The 16,322-nt window shown below is 45.3% G+C and overlaps 1 protein-coding gene across 1 annotated transcript in view; it reads left to right on the top strand.

Moving 5' to 3' along the window:
- Window positions 1–16,322, top strand: part of LOC115096168 (protein NLRC5-like) — a 126,307-nt gene continuing 109,985 nt past the window's right edge. The window contains exon 1 of the mRNA XM_029610680.1: window positions 1–68. Coding sequence (XP_029466540.1) covers window positions 66–68 — 3 coding nt within the window. The 5' untranslated portion in view covers window positions 1–65. The remainder of the gene's footprint in view (window positions 69–16,322) is intronic.

The raw sequence follows: 16,322 nt of genomic DNA on the forward strand, positions 1-16,322 counted from the left end.
CAAGGCACGGGGCAGGAAAACGAGTGACTGCTAGACAGCAAGGAGGAAAGCCCCCATGGCTGAGCATGGTAAGGTGGGGGAAGTGCACATTCAAGAGCGGGCATCTGGGATTTGAGAATGGGGAGGAGAACACCTGGAATTGAGAGGAGGTCCTCGGGATTGAGCATAATTACTGGGAGGTGCCTGGAACTGAGTGCTAGGCAAGGGAGGAAGGTACCCAGCTTTTACTGCTGGACTGTGTGAGAGAGATGCTCAACCCTGAGTGCTGGGTGGGAGAGATTAACTGCTGGACTCAAAGAGGGAGATCCTCAGGTGCCTGGGATTAAACACTGGGAAGGGTGCAGGAAGTTCCTAGAATTGAGTGTTAGGTGGGAGGGAGATGCCTAGGATTAAGCAATGGGTAGTGTGAGAGAGATGTCTAGGATTGAGTGCTGCTGCTATTTATTTATTTAGATTTATATTCCACTTTTTGCACTTTTTTCAGCACTTCAAAGTGGATTACATACAGGTACTGTAGGTATTTCCCTATCCCTAGAGGGCTTACAATCTAAGGGGTAGATTTTTTAAATCTACGCGCGCGCGTACTTTTGTTCGCGCACCAGGCGCGAACAAAAGTACGCCGGATTTTATAAGTTACACGCGTAGCCGCGCGTATCTTATAAAATCCAGGGTCGGCGCACACAAGGGGGTGCACATTTGTGCACCCCCTTGCGGAGCGGCCTCGGAGGGAACTTTCCTTCTACCCACCCCCCCCCCACACCTTCCCCTCCTTAACCCACCCCCCCGGCCCTATCTAACCCTTCCCCCTACCTTTGTTGTTGAAGTTACACCTGCCGGAGGCAGGCCTAACACTGCACGCGCCAGCGGGCTGCTGGCACGCCATCACCCGAACCGGGGGCTGGTCCAGAGGCCTCGACCACGCCCCCGGGCAGCACCACACCCTAAAATTCATGCCACCCACCACGCCCCCTTTGAGAAGCCCCGGGAATTATGTGTGCCACCGAGTCTATGCAAAATAGGCTCAGCAAGCACAGGGTTTTTTTTTTAAGGGTTAGGTGTGTAACCCTTTTAAAACCCGGCCCTAAGTTTGTACCTAAGGCAATGGAGAATAAAGTGACTTGCCCAAGGTCACAAGGAGCGACAGTGGGAATAAAACTCTTGTCTCCTGGTTCAGAGCCCACTGCGCTAACCACTAGGCTACTCCTCCATTTGAAGCTTCCTATATGACTACTTATCACTTCTACAGTGCTACTCAATGTACGAAGCACTGTACAAAAACATGAGGCAGTCCCTGCTCAGTAGAGCTTACAATCTAATCAAGACAAACATGAAGGGCAAAAGAGACTTTGGGAATTTCTTTTATTAAGCAAATGAGATAATCAGGGGTTTTGTTTTAGAAGCAGCCTAAAAAAGATTTGCTTTTAGACTGGAATTGAATAAGGCAAGAGGGGGAGCACGACGCACCAACTCAGAAAGTCTATTCCAACCATACGATGCAGCCAGGTGGAAATCACGGAGTTGGGACTTGGCGATAGGGAAGAAGGGCATAGATAGGCGTGGCTTGCCTAATGAGTGGAGAGATATAGGGAGAAATAACAGAGGCAAAGTAGAGAAGATCTGCAGAGCAAAGACTCTTGTAGGTGAACATGAGAAGGTGAACTGTATGTGGACATGGATAGGGAGCCAGTACAGTAAACTTGAGAAGAGGCGTCATATGGGTGTAGCAACTTTGGTGAAAGAGTGATGGGTGGGAGAGAGGCGTCTGGGATTGAGTACATACAGGATCGAGTTATAGATGGGAGGCAGGGGTGGGGAAATTTCCCAGGATTTAATCCTGGATGGATGGAATGGAAGCAATTTGGAACAATAGATGGATGGAAGGGAGGCATTTGAGATTGAGTGCTGCGTGGGATGGGATAGGGTTAGTGCCTGGGCAAGAAGGAGGTGCTAAATCTGTGCTGGGCTGTGTGGAGGCACCTGAGATTGAGTACTGGGTGGGGTGCGTGTGGCATTGAGGATGGCAGGGGGTGAAGAGTGCGTAGGATGGAGAGAAGTGTGTGAGGCACATGAGATCAAAAGCTGCAATAGGAGGTGAATGGCTTTGAGCGTGGAATGTGAGGTGCACAGGATTGAGAATGGGGTAGGAAGTGTAGGACAGAGTGCAAGTGCAGGAGCTGCAGTGAATGGAGAATGGTGGTGAGGTGTTCAGATCAGGATTTGGAGCAGGAGAAGCACAGAATGGTGCTAGCTTGCTAGGGACCCTAAGCAGACATATTTTGGGGATGCTGCCCTCCCTTCCTCCCTGAGATAAAGTATTTTTACATTGGAATTCCATTCCTTCCCATTGCCTCCCATTTTCAGTAACTATTATTGTGACGTTGTGGAAGGCATGGAGGAAAGTATTCCGCACACCAGATACACTGGGGCAGGAGTGAAAATGAAAAGTGACTTGAATATACTGAAATGAGGGTAAAAGGTTTGGAGTCTGGTTCAAAAAAGTGTAGAGCATGCATCTGGTGTGCAAAATTCATTAACCAGGTATGCGGGAGTGAGCAGGCAGCAAGCAGATGTGCCAGTCCTCTCCCTCTGATAGACCAATCACCTTGAGAGACTTTCTTCATTTTCCATTTCCTTGGGAGCTTCTCCATTATGGTTGGGCAGTGAGCAGGTCTGACAAGTCTGTACAGGAAAAGTAAGGCACTCCCACCTATCCCACCGTGAGTCTTGGGGATTGTGCCTTGGGCAAACAAGAGTAGCCGTGATGCCTCCCTTGTCAGGTCATGGCCCCCCTCCTCCTCCACTTCTCTCTTTCCCTCACCCTGGTTTAGGCCCTTCCTTTTAATTGCTGCAGCCACTCCATAACGATGCCGTAACCATAAACCCTCCTGTTAGTTGTACTTTAATATGCACCCACGCTTCTTAAGTCTGTCGTAAATCCAAGTTTGCTGACTGTTATTTGTTATCTGTTATCTGTAATAAGTTATAAGTTATTAGTAATAATGTTAATTTTAATTTTAAGTCATTCTTAGCTTTAACTATACGTTCTTACGAAGTTAGCCCTGTTAATTATACCTTCCTGTTCGATGTAATTTCCAACTTTGGTTCCATGTAAACCGACGTGATACGTACCAGTACATGAACATCGGTATATAAAAGCCTTTCAATAAATACATAAATAAATAAATTAGATCACCCTGGAGAAGTGTGTGAACAAAAAGACTCATAGTCACATGAGCCTCCTTGACTGCTTATCTCACAGGGCCTTCCTGGGTCCAGGACCAACCTGACGTGAGCCCACCATGATAGACTCCGTCAATCCTCCTGTTCTTGGCGCCTAGTGCCTCCACCTGGGGAAGAAGGTGTTAGTGAATGGGATTTCAATCCCTTCTCCCCAGGAAAACAAATGGGACTGTGAACAAGGCTGGCAGTATGTACAAATATATGCAGGTTTATTAGACTATACAAGCATACACACCTCTACATTACTATGTACATTGCTAATAGGATATCAAACAGTACACTTATCTAGTCGTGGTTAGTAGTCTCAGTTTACCCCAACTATATATATTTCTACACCGCACCTCCCAACGTGTTTGGATGGCCCCCTTGGTGACATCACTCGTTGGCGACCTACCTGGGCTGCTAAAGTAAGGCCGCAACCCTAGGCGTTGTGCGCTGGCGTCGCGTGCCTATGGGGCATGCCAAGGAGCTTGGTGCGCCCCTTAGTGTTGATCCTTAGTGTCATCTCTACTTCCCACAAGTCTCTCCCTCCCCCCATTTTCCTTCTTCCCTCTGCCCACTGGCCCCACTCCCCACTGCACTGTCCCAGCCCACCTACCCAGACTCTGCTCCGCAAATCCCACTCCCCCCCACACAGCTTAAAACATGCTCGGACACTCAATTCCCATTTTCAAATACCACTACTCCAAATCAATCACTCACTCACCCACACCACATATCAAGCCAAATAACTGCTACCAATGATGCTCACCCCTCTCACCCAACTCATCGGCCTCACAGCCTTCACTCTCTTTCTCTTCAATTCCCAATCTATAGTCAAAAAACCCCCATTCTCCATGACATTCTCCTAGATGAAAAACCCGATATCTGTACCATCACTGAGACCTGGCTTATGGACACGGACACAGTTCTGCTCAATCAACTCCCTAATCACATCTATGATTTCTTCTCTATACCTAGACCCAAAAAGAGGGGTGGAGGACTCCTCCTTGCAGCAAAACAAGACCTTAAATTTATATCCCACACTGTCCGTACTGTCCCCAAATTTGAAATTGGTCTTTTTAAATCCCTGCAACTACAGATCTGCTTAGTCTACACCCCCCCCAGTCTCCTTGACAAAAATTCATCTCCTCTCATCGAATTTATAGCTCAGAATATAAATATTGACACTCCCGCTATCATTCTCGGAGACTTCAACATCCACGTTGACTCAGTGCCTCTCTCCCCCACATGTGAAACTATCCTGTCCTTCCTCAATGCAATGGGCTTCAAGCAAATTTTAACTAACACAATGCACAAAGCAGGTCACACTCTGGACCTTGTATTTACTAACAACTGCATCTCACCAGACACTCCTACCTATACCCCAGTACCCTGGTCTGATCACTACCTCATCCAAGCAAATTTATCAATAAAAAACTCAGCCCCCCGAATACATGCTATATGTAATACTATCCACTTCCGCAAACCCTGCTCCAAAGATGATCTTATCTCAGCCCTCACTAATGATCTACATAAACTTGACATGACCGACACCAACTCTGCAATCACATCATGGAACTCACGTACTAGCAATATCGCTGACAAAATCTGCCCACTACAATCAAAAAAACTTAACCCCACTCACACCTCTAAAAAACCCTGGTACACCCCAAAATTAAAAATGATGAAACATAACCTTAGGAACCTTGAAAAGAACTGGCGAAAAGACCCATCACTTACACAACTAGCTAAATATAAATCCTCCCTACATAATGATAACTACCGTGAGAAGATCCTCAAAACCAAGCGAGACTTCCACGCTAAGAGAATGCACAACCTCCAATTCAATTCCAATGCCCTTTTTACTTATGTCTCTGATTTGACCAAAACCACCTCCCCGCCCATACCCGAAGAAGATGCCAAAACTAAATGTGATGATCTAGCATAATATTTCCATGACAAAATATCCAAGAACATGACACGCTTCCCTACTACTCTCCACCCCACTAAAGCCCTCCCTCACAACCCCATCACTTCCCTCAACACCTTTGACACCATTGCTTCCACAGAAATTGAATCCATCTTAACGAAAATCAAACCCGCCTCACACCCGCCTGACACCATTCCCACCAAATCCCTCCTGACCATCCCCAATATAATAGCACAACCCCTTGCCAACATCATCAACCGCTCTATTACACTCAGCGAAGTCCCTATACTTCTTAAACAAGCCATTATTAAACCTATCCTTAAGAAACCTAAACTCGATCCCACAGAGCTAAGCAACTATCGCCCTATCTCCAATCTACTATTCCTAACAAAAATCCTGGAAAAAGCAGTAAACACTCAACTTACTGACTTCCAAGAAAAACATAATATACTTTTCCCATCTCAATTCGGCTTCCGTAGGCACTTCAGCACTGAAACCCTCCTGATTTCGCTTACAGATTCCCTCCTCACGGGGGTTGGATAAAGGACACTCCTACATACTTGCCATGCTCAATATTTCCTCCGCCTTCGACACCATAAGCCACAACATTCTACTCAATAGCCTTAAGGAAATTGGCATCTCTGATATTTGTCTCCGCTAATTCAAATCCTACCTTAAAAATAGGCAATACAAAGTCAATATTGGCAATATGGAATCCCAAGCCCACAACTTATCCCATGGTGTTCCCCAAGGTTCCTCCCTATCCTCTACTCTTTTTAACATATACATACTGCCTCTCTGTCACCTCCTCTCTGAACTGGGTCTTACACACTTCATTTATGCGGATGACATACAAATCAACATCCCTATTACAGATTCATTACACAACGCCCTCAAAACCTGGGAATCCGCCCTCACAGCCATCAACACAGTTCTCACTAGCATTAACCTTGCCCTCAACCCAGACAAAACTGAAATCATGATCATATCCCCCCATTCCCACAATCCTAGCATCCACTCCCAACCCCTCCCCCTCCCCCCTACAATCACCCCATCACAATATGTGAGAGACCTCGGAGTCATCATTGACAATCAACGTAACCTAAAAAAATTCATCAACACCACGATAAAGGATTGCTACTTCAAATTACATACCCCTTCTCCATCTCTGTGATTTTCGTACAGTACTGCAATCATTGATCCTCACAAAAATAGACTACTGTAATGCCCTCCTTCTGGGCCTCCCCAAAAATACTATCCTCCCTCTCCAAATGCTCCAAAATGCTCCAGCCAGCATTCTCACTAACACTCGTAGAACTGAACATATTACCCTTAATATCAAAGAATTACATTGGCTCCCTATTACCGCACGGATACGCTATAAAACTTTATCTATCATACACAAAACTGTACATACCCACCACATGCACTGGCTCAATGACTCCCTATACTTCCACAATTCCAATAGACCAACTAGATCTCACTATTCTGCTACCTTACACACACCACCCACCAAGTCTACACACCTCACCACAACTAAAGAGCGTGCCCTATCCATAGCAGGGCCAGCAATCTGGAAAGCTATGCCCTCTGATCTCCGTCAAGAGTTCTGCCCAAAAACATTCAAACAAAAACTTAAAACCTGGTTATTCAAACAAGCCTTCACCTGATCCTCTCTCTCTCTCATGTGTCCCTTCATCTGGTAATCAAAATGCTGTTCCTATTTTATATACTCGCAATTTTTGTACCTGTTTTATATAATCGCAACTTTGTACCTTGTTTATTGATTATCTATACATTATCTTCCCCCCTTTTTTCTTTCACCCTTCCTTCCTCATTTCTACTTCCTCAGCCCTTCCTCCTGCTACTCTAATCTTCTTCCCCTCCTTATGCACTTTTGCAGTTGTAATATAATTTTGCAATATCATTATGTATTATTGTTTTTTCATTATTGTTACCAGTTACCATTATTTTTTAGTTCTCTGTAAAGCACTTTTGCTGTATGTCATGTTCCATGGAAACTGATATGATGTTACCCTATGAATGTCGGTTTAGAAAAACCTTTAAATAAGTAAATAAATAAATACATAAATAAATAGATTAGATAGCAAGAGCAGTTAATATATGGCAATTTGGGGTTGTTGGCCCCCATGGTATACCACCATATAGAATAGAAGAGACTTCTTGTGTTCTCTCTTACTCAAGCATTATTATCTTCCCCCTTTTATCCCAATTTCACCCAAGTGAAAAGATGCAACTTGCCTGGTGGGCAGTGTTTGCCTGGAAGGGTCCGTTGTATCTAAACCATCTCTTTCTGCTCTGCTGAGAGATCTGCTCCACTGAAATATCAGTGCCAAAGCTGGGGTCCCCACCCTCCTAGGGGACCCAATTCCACCTCTTGGTCTATTGCTGGGGTCTCTGCCCTCCTGGGGGACCTGACTCTACCTCCTGGACTACCACTGGAGTCCACATTCTCCTGGGAACCCATCTCTGCCTCCTGAACTGCTGCAGTGGTCCACATCCTCCTGAGGAACATGACTCTACCTCCTGGTCTGCCACTGGGGTCCATGCCCTCCTGGGGGACCCAACTCTGCCTCCTGAACTGCTGCTGGGACCATGCCCTCCTGGGGGATCTGACTCTGCCTCCTGGTCTGCTGCTAGGGTCCACACCCTCCTGGGTGACCCAACTCTACTTCTTGAACTGCTGCAGTGGTCCACACCCTCCTCCGGAACCTGACCACCTCCTGGACTGCCACTGGAGTCCATGCCCTCCTGGGGGACCCAACTTTGCCTTCTGACCTGATGTGGTCATACACACCCTCCTGGGTGATCTGACTCTGACTCCTGGTCTGTCACTGGGGTTCACATCCTCCTGAGGGACCCAACTCTGCCTCCTGCTGGGTCTATGCCCTCCTGGAGGATCTGACTGCCTCCTGCTCTTCTGCTGGAGTCCACACCCTCCTGGGGGACCCAACTCTACTTCCTGAATTGCTGTGGTAGTCCATGCCCTCCTGCGGGATCTGACTCTGCCTCCTGGTCTGCTGCTTGGGTCCACATCCTCCTGGAGGACCCAACTCTACCTTCTCAACTTCTGCAGTGGTCGATGCCCTCCTGAGGAACCTGATTCTACCTCCTGGTCTGCCACTGGTGTCCATGCCCTGCTGGGGGACCCAACTCTGCCTCCTGAACTGCTGATGGGTCCATGCCCTCATGGGGGATCTGACTGCCTCCTGGTCTTCTACTGGGTTCCACACCTTCCTAGGGGACCCAACTCTACTTTCTGAACTGCTATGGTAGTCCACGCCCTCCTGGGGAATCTGACTCTGTCTCCTGGTCTGCTGCTGGGGTCCACGCCCTCCTTGGGACACAACTCTACCTCCTGAACTGCTGCAGTGGTCCATGCCCTCCTGAGGAACCTGACTCTACCTACTAGCCTACCGCTGGGGTCCAAGCCCTCCTGGGGGACCCAACTCTGCCTCCTGAACTGCTGCTGGGTCCATACCCTACTGGGAGATCTGACTCTGCTTCCTGGTCTTCTGCTGGGGTCCCAACTCTACTTTCTGAACTGCTGCAGGGTCCATGCCCTCCTGGGGGATCTGACTCTGCCTCCTGGTCTACTGCTAGGGTCCACACCCTCCTGAGGATCTTGACTCTACCTCCTGGACTGCTGCTGGGGTCCACACCCTCCTGGTGCACCTACCTCTGTCTCCTGGACCTCTGCTGTAGTCTATGTTCCCTTGGGGGACCCAACTGCACCTCTGGACCTGCCACTGGTGTCCACTTACTCAAGGGGGAATGCTCTACCTTTGGATCTGCTGTTGGGGTCCCCTTGCTCAATGGGGGACTGCTCCACCTCCAGATCTGCTGCTGTGGTCCCCTTGATCAAGGGAGGACTGCTCCACCACTGGATCTGCCGCTGGAGTTCCTTTGCATAAGGGGGACAGCTTGATCTTCAGATCTGCTGCTGTCCTTCAGTTCTCCTCCCTTGGTAGGAGAGTTTTCCCCTGGCTTGGATTTTATAGCTCCACTAGGCTCATGGCTATTTAGTGTTCAATGATTCAGGCCCTCCTCAGTCTCAGCTTTCAGTGATTTTAGCTCTGCTAAGCTCATGGACAGTCATTTGCTGCTACCCAGCCTGGATAAGTTACCTTTTCTCAGATTGGCTTTTGCTTTCTCTGTTGTCTGACCCTGTGTGGGTCATCTTCTCTCAGCCAAAAGACCAGGACCCAGGCAGGACCAAGGAAAAAGATCATATACATGCATATCCAACCTGCCTGGCTATCTTGTGTTGTCTGGGAACTGGTACCCAATTGTCTAAATACCCTTGTTAGTCAGGTTGAGATTCTGTTTTCTTCCTAGAACTGTTTTTCAGTACATTTCTCTCATAAATCTCTTTCCCAGTCATAGTTCTGTAATTTAGGAATTTGAATTCTTTGATTTTTAGTGATATTTCACTGCAAAATTACCAGCAGTAGTCCAAGGGGCTGTGACATGCAAATCCCCTACTTAAATCTCTGACTAAACTATTCAATGGTCATTTAAGCACTTTCACAGTAACGGGTCTGGCAATCTTTTCCATTTCCTGGGTTGGCAGCTCAAGTTACATAGTTGCTTTATCCTCCTTTTTTTCTCTGCTGTAGTTCACTTAAATGGTAGCATGCTCAAACCCTCCATGTCTTGTGAGGAGGGGTTTCACCCCTATTAGGAAAACAGAACAATCCAAGCTGCTATAGATCCCTACATAGAAAATACACACTAATGAAATATCTCACTTCACTCGCACATGTAAAACACAGATAGCCCTCAAATACAGAATAAAGAGACCATACAGTATAAATAGAATTGTACAGACAAAAACCAAACTGGAAACTGCCTCAAGCCAAATTTTGTATGCACTGTAAAAGGCAGAAACATTGTCATTCCTCATAAAACAAAATTAGTAAAACCATACCAATAAATAGAATTTTTCAAAACAATTAGGGGTAGATTTTCAAAGGGTTACACATGTAATATACGCGTGTAACCCCCGAAAACTTACCCCTGCGCGCGCTGAGCAAGCCCCGGGATGCGCATATGTCCTGGGGCTTTGAAATGGAGGAATCTGGGGGCGGTCCGGGGGCAGGCCCGAGTCCTCTGGCATAGCGGCTGTGCCAGGTGATGGTGCGCCGCCGTGCGCAAGCTATGCCTGCCAGAGGCGTAACTCCATCAAATAAGGTAGGGGGGTATTTAGGTAGGGCCGGGGGTAGGTTAGATAGGGGAAGGGAGGGAAAGGTGGGGGGGATCGAAAAAAAAGTTCCCTCCAAGGCCGCTCCAATTTCGGAGCGGCCTTGGAGGCAACGGGTAAAGCCATCGGGGCTCCCCTTGGTCTTGGCGTGCACAAGTGTGCACCCCCTTGGGTGCGCTGACCCTGAAGTTTATAACATGCGTTGGGCAGCACATGCATGTTATAAAATCGGGTATACATTTGTGCACGCCAGGTAGCGCGCACAAATGTACCCTGTGTGCGCTCCTTTAAAAATCTGGCCCTTAATGAATAGAATAATTAAGAACTCATATAACAGTTTTCCAAACATCAATACAATATTTCAAAACAGATATATCAAATAATACCTAACAATTAAAATAAGGATTTAAAAAATTCCCCATTATCCATACCTTGGAACATTTGATTTCCAGATGCCTTGAAATTGTTATGGATTAGCAGGCAGAGAGTAACTAGGGTAGTTATGTACACACGTGCTCCCTCTCATACACACACATGCTCTCTCACTTTCCCAAACACAAGCACACATGCTCCCTCTCCGTTCCACACACAAACACACTGCTCTCACTCTCCCACATACAAACACACATGCTCTCTCTCACTCTTCCCCACACAAACACATGTGCTCTTTCACTCTCCCATACACAAACACATGGTCTCCATCACTTTCCCACACACAATTGCACATGTTCTCTCTCACTCTCTCCCCCAGACATGCACACATGCTCTCTTACTTTCCTGCACACATTCTCCCGCTCACTCACTTCCTCCTTGACTTAAAAGGCAGCAATAGTCTCCTTCTTCAGCTCCTGAGGCCAAGGGAATGACTTCTTGCCACGGGACATTGGGCTACTTCTGGTAGGGGCATGCTCCTCCTCCTCCTGCTCAGCAGCATAGCCCCACCGAAATCACTGGTGTGTTAAGTGCGGCCTTAGTTAAGTGGAAAAGCAGCAGGGCCACGCCAAACACGCTGTCAGTTTCGATGAGGCCATGCTGCTTTCTCTTTTGCAGAGGACCCGCCAGCTCTCCTTGACACATAGCAGCTGTAGCAGTGCCTATGGGTGCGATATCCATGTAAATGTATTCTCGTTTTGAATAGTGTTAAATATCTATCCTTTCAACCATCTCAACTCAGTTTCTTTCTTGACTCTAAAAACGTGTAAAGTCTTTGGATTTTGGTGATAAGGGGCAGGCCTCCAGTATAAAAATTGATAATTTCTGCTGTTTTCATGGTTTTCTTATTATGCTAAGTTAATATGCTTGGATTGTAGATTGTATCTCTCAAGTTATGGACTCTAGGCAAGCAGTTGTTTTTTTTAAATTTTGTTTTACATGTTTTCTTATTTACTTATTCTGCTTGTATTGCTGTTACAAGTTATGCTTATGTATATCTTTTGAAATTGATAAATAAAAATAAAGATAAAGATAATGGAATCACCCACTTCCTCTATGCTGACGATATTCAACTTCTAATTCCCATCCAAAATTCAATTGAAGAAACGTACAAAGAAACATCTGCTCTACTTGTCTCAATTAAACACGTCCTAACATCACTGAAACTCATAATCAACATCGACAAAACTGAAATAATCCTCATGGATAAAAAACCCAATCCAACTCCACCACCCCTACTATTACTTAACAATCAAATGAACTCAATACTCCCTGTCACCCACACCAGAAACCTAGGAATTATTATTGACGAAGAACTTTCATTCAAGAACCATATATCAAACAAAATCAAAGAGGGATATCATAAACTATTAACCCTAAGTCGTTTGAAACCATTTCTTAACCCTTACGACTTCAGAACTGTATTACAACTTCTCATATTCTCAACCATCGACTACTGCAACTCCCTACTGATTGGAACATCATCTTCCAACCTCAAGCCTCTCCAGATTTTGCAAAACTCAGCAGCCAGAATTCTGACAGGAACAAAGAAGAATGACCACATAACGCCTATACTGATTTCACTACACAAATCAATGACCATCATACATAAATTACTAAACAATGAAGGTCAAACTGGCCTAAACATAACCCTTCAGAATCCCCAAAGAAACTTACGTTCAAACAACACAGGCCGCTTAACTGTCCCCCCCAACAGAGATGCTCACTTGACAACAACCAGAGAAAGAGCTTTTTCCATTGCCTGCCCTAAAATATGGAACTCCCTCCCAAAAGATTTGAGAACCCAACCTAACCTCAAAACTTTCAAAAAAGATCTAAAAACATGGTTGTTCTACATTAACATTCAAACTTCACAACATCCTAACTCCCAAAGGAGCTTCCAACCAAATCCACAAAAATAACTTGTCTCCAACCAACACCAAACTCCTCACTCAAAAATGATTTTCTTCTGGACTATAAAAGATTAACTTTTTGTTTAATATGTATCTGTTATACCTTAATTCACAATTGTTAAGAAAATTACACTTTGATCTTGTAAACCGTTGTGATGGCTTCACCGAATGACGGTATATAAAACTCAACAAACAAACAAATAAATAAATAAAAAGTATACAAATAATTACAGAAAATTAGGTAGATCTGCAGGGCTTTAAGCATCGGGACTAATTGGGGGGAGTGAAAGCTATTAAAGTAGGGGGAGTTTGGAGGACCTATCTTTTAACTGGGTAAAATGGAAACAAACTGGTAAAACTGGGAATACCGTCGGCACGCGCCCCTTTTAAAATCCCCCGGTTTATGTGGTAGAAGCGGAATTTGCATGCCCATGCATGCGCCCACTTAAAATTTTGTGCACATGTGTGCGCAGCCAGGCTATTTTATAACATGCGTGCAGATGCGTGCGTATGTTATAAAGCGGCTGCGTCCCAGGGTGCGGGCTGACGTATGCATGCAAACGTGCGCACGTGCGCCGGCTTGAAAGTTACCATCATAATGCATACAGCTGTGCTGCGCTTCCTATCCAAAGGCACTGGCAATGCGGCCACAGACAAGGCTGAAGTACCAAAGGGATGGAATCAGCCTAACCCTGCAGTAGATAAGGTTAAGACCCTTTGCCCTCAAAGAACATTTCCCTTGTAGCAGAACATGCAGAATCACCAGAAGGGCCACACCTATGGGAGCTGATCTTCCAACTCTACTGTGTCTCTGGGCATGGAGAAAGAGCCTCAGAAAGGGAGATACACGCAGCATGTTTTGTGATATCTTTATATCTGTGGCACTGAGCCTGCTCACCCTCCAACCTTTGCCCAAACCCATCATTATGAATTCTGGATCTACTTCTCCCTCCCTGTATTTTTTTTTTTAGAAACAACTGCCACTATTTAAGGGGGGAATTCTGTTTCAGTTTACTTTCAGTTTTACTGTGGAACCAGAGATTTAAAAAATAAGCAAGGAAAGGATCTGCACAGAGACAAGACCGAAACTAAGGTGGAAAATGCTGGCTTGGTTCCCCTTGTCCGAGGCAACTGTTTTTTGATGCAGTTTGGCAGTTGCTCATTGTGAGTAAGTTCACCAGACAGTCTGTTTACGCTTTTGCATAAAATGTTAGTTTTGAATTTCAATTTTGCTTGTCAGACACCAGCAGCATCGTGTGAGTTCCAGTGCTCTTATGAATGTGCATAGAAATCAGTCCCGGATCTTTTCTGGATAAAATCTAGCAGAATATGTATTTGCCAGGGGAATCTAAAGCAATAAAACATTAGCAACTTACCCGACTGTTTGGTTTTTTTTTGGGCTGGGTTATACAGAACACTTCATTTTTAACACTACAAATCGCTTCACAAGCAGAAAACTGAAGTCTACTGCAGGGGTCTCGACTCTTGAATGGCCATAAAGAGGACTGGATGAAAGTGGAGCAAAAAAGTGCAGTCAACCTGAAAGTCAGTTTGCACAATTTTAAAATAGGGAATCTTTTAGACAAGCATTTCATTTCCTGCAACTTCTGGTAGGAGAATAAAGTCCCTACTGAAACAGCAGGCAAACAAAAATTTTCCAGAAACCCTCTGAGTACAAATTCAAGGTGATTGTGTACAGGCAGCTTTCCTGGGATCATTTTCAAACATAAGAACATAAGAAAATGCCATCCTGGGTCAGACCAAGGGTCCATCAAGCCCAGCATCCTGTTTCCAACAGTGGCCAATCCAGGCCATAAGAACCTGGCAAGTACCCAAAAACTAAGTCTGTTCCATGTAAGTCACCTTTCTAAAGGGATTACAGACCTCTTCCTCCCATCCTTGCCTGGGTAGTCCCCATAAACGATGATATAATGTAGTTGCCTTATTAGTTGTTTGTTCAATAACTGCCCATTGAACCATTGGTTCAGTCCATTCCGGTACCACACGGAGTTGGGCTGCCTGATAGTATTTTTAAAAATTCGGAACAGCCACCCCCCCCCCCTACTTTTAGGGCGTTGAAGAACATGTCTCGCAATGCGAGGAGGCCTTTTACGTCAAATAAAGTGAAAGACTTTAGTGTGTAGGGCTTTCAGAAACTTATTTGGGAGTTCTATTGGGAGCGTATGAAATAGGTATAACCACCATGGCAGGACGTTCATCTTTATGACTGCTACTCTCCCCAGCCAGGAAAGCATATACGGTCTCCAAATTTCAAGATCCTTAACTGTTTTTGCCATCAGGAGGGTGTAATTTAAAGCAAATAACTGCTTCCAGTCTGCTCCCAGATGAATGCCCGAGTATTTTAATGCTCTGAGAAGTCCACTTAAAAGGAAAATGAGCCTATAGGTTCAAAGCCTGCTCTTTGGTAAGGAAAACATTAAAAATTTCGGTTTTTGTCATGTTAACCTTAAAACCCGATATCAGACTAAATCTATCCATCTCCCGAACCAAAATGGGCAAGGTAAGTTGGCGGTGAGCAATAGAAAAGAGGATATCATCCACAAATAGCAAAATTGTATATTGTGTCTCACCTATAGCTATCCCCTTGATGTCAGCATTTTGTCTAATAGTCACACCCACAGGCTCCATAAAAAGGGCAAACAAAAGTGGGGACAAGGGGCAACCTTGCCTGGTTCCTCTGCCCAGTTCAAAAATAGGGGTATAAGAGCCATTTACCTTGATACAGACCTTTGGTGAGGAATACATAGCCGAGATCCATGTTCTAAAATTAGTCCCCAATCCCACCTTCTGGAGGATGCGAAACAAAACCCCCCAATGGACTCTATCGAAGGCTTTTTCCGCATCCACAGCCATTAACACAGAAGGGATTTGCCGCCTCCTAGCTTTCCACATTAAATTAATTATTTTACGTAGGTTGTCCCCTGCTCATCTTCCGGGTATAAACCCCGATTGATCATAATGAATTAGGGAAGGCAACACTGTATTTAGTCTACTAGCTAATATTTTCGCAAGGATTTTTAAATCTAAATTTAAAAGGGATGAACTCAATCTTTTTGTATGGACTTTTAGAGCCCTCACTTGTAGTATGCCACAAGGCTCTATTCTTTCCCTGATTCTCTTCAATATTTACATTTGACCAATTTGTGACCTTATTCAAACCTTCAACATCAATTGCTATGCATTTGCTGATGGCATCCAACTTAGTGTTAATATAGGAATCAATCAAACTACCCCATCTCCAATCTCAACAACTGTCTCACAGCAGTAGCACAATGGCTCCACAAACATAAGCTTAAACTCAACCCCTCCAAATCAAAACTCCTCTGAATGAGCCACCATGGCCACTTTACTTGCCCAATCATTCCTATCAGGAACCCCTCTCCAACCCAAATAATCTGACCCAAGCCTAGGGGGTCCAACTTGACCATAATCGGTCGATGATCGCCCACATCAGCAAAGTAGTGAAAGCTTCCTTCATGCACCTCTGCCAGATCTGGCAATTACATAGCTAACTCGATCAGCACAACCTGGTTTCTGTCATTCATGCAGTTATCACCGGTCATTCGGATTATTGTAACTC

This window comes from Rhinatrema bivittatum, chromosome 7, assembly GCF_901001135.1.
Source record: "Rhinatrema bivittatum chromosome 7, aRhiBiv1.1, whole genome shotgun sequence".
In the NCBI taxonomy this organism is placed as follows: domain Eukaryota; kingdom Metazoa; phylum Chordata; class Amphibia; order Gymnophiona; family Rhinatrematidae; genus Rhinatrema; species Rhinatrema bivittatum.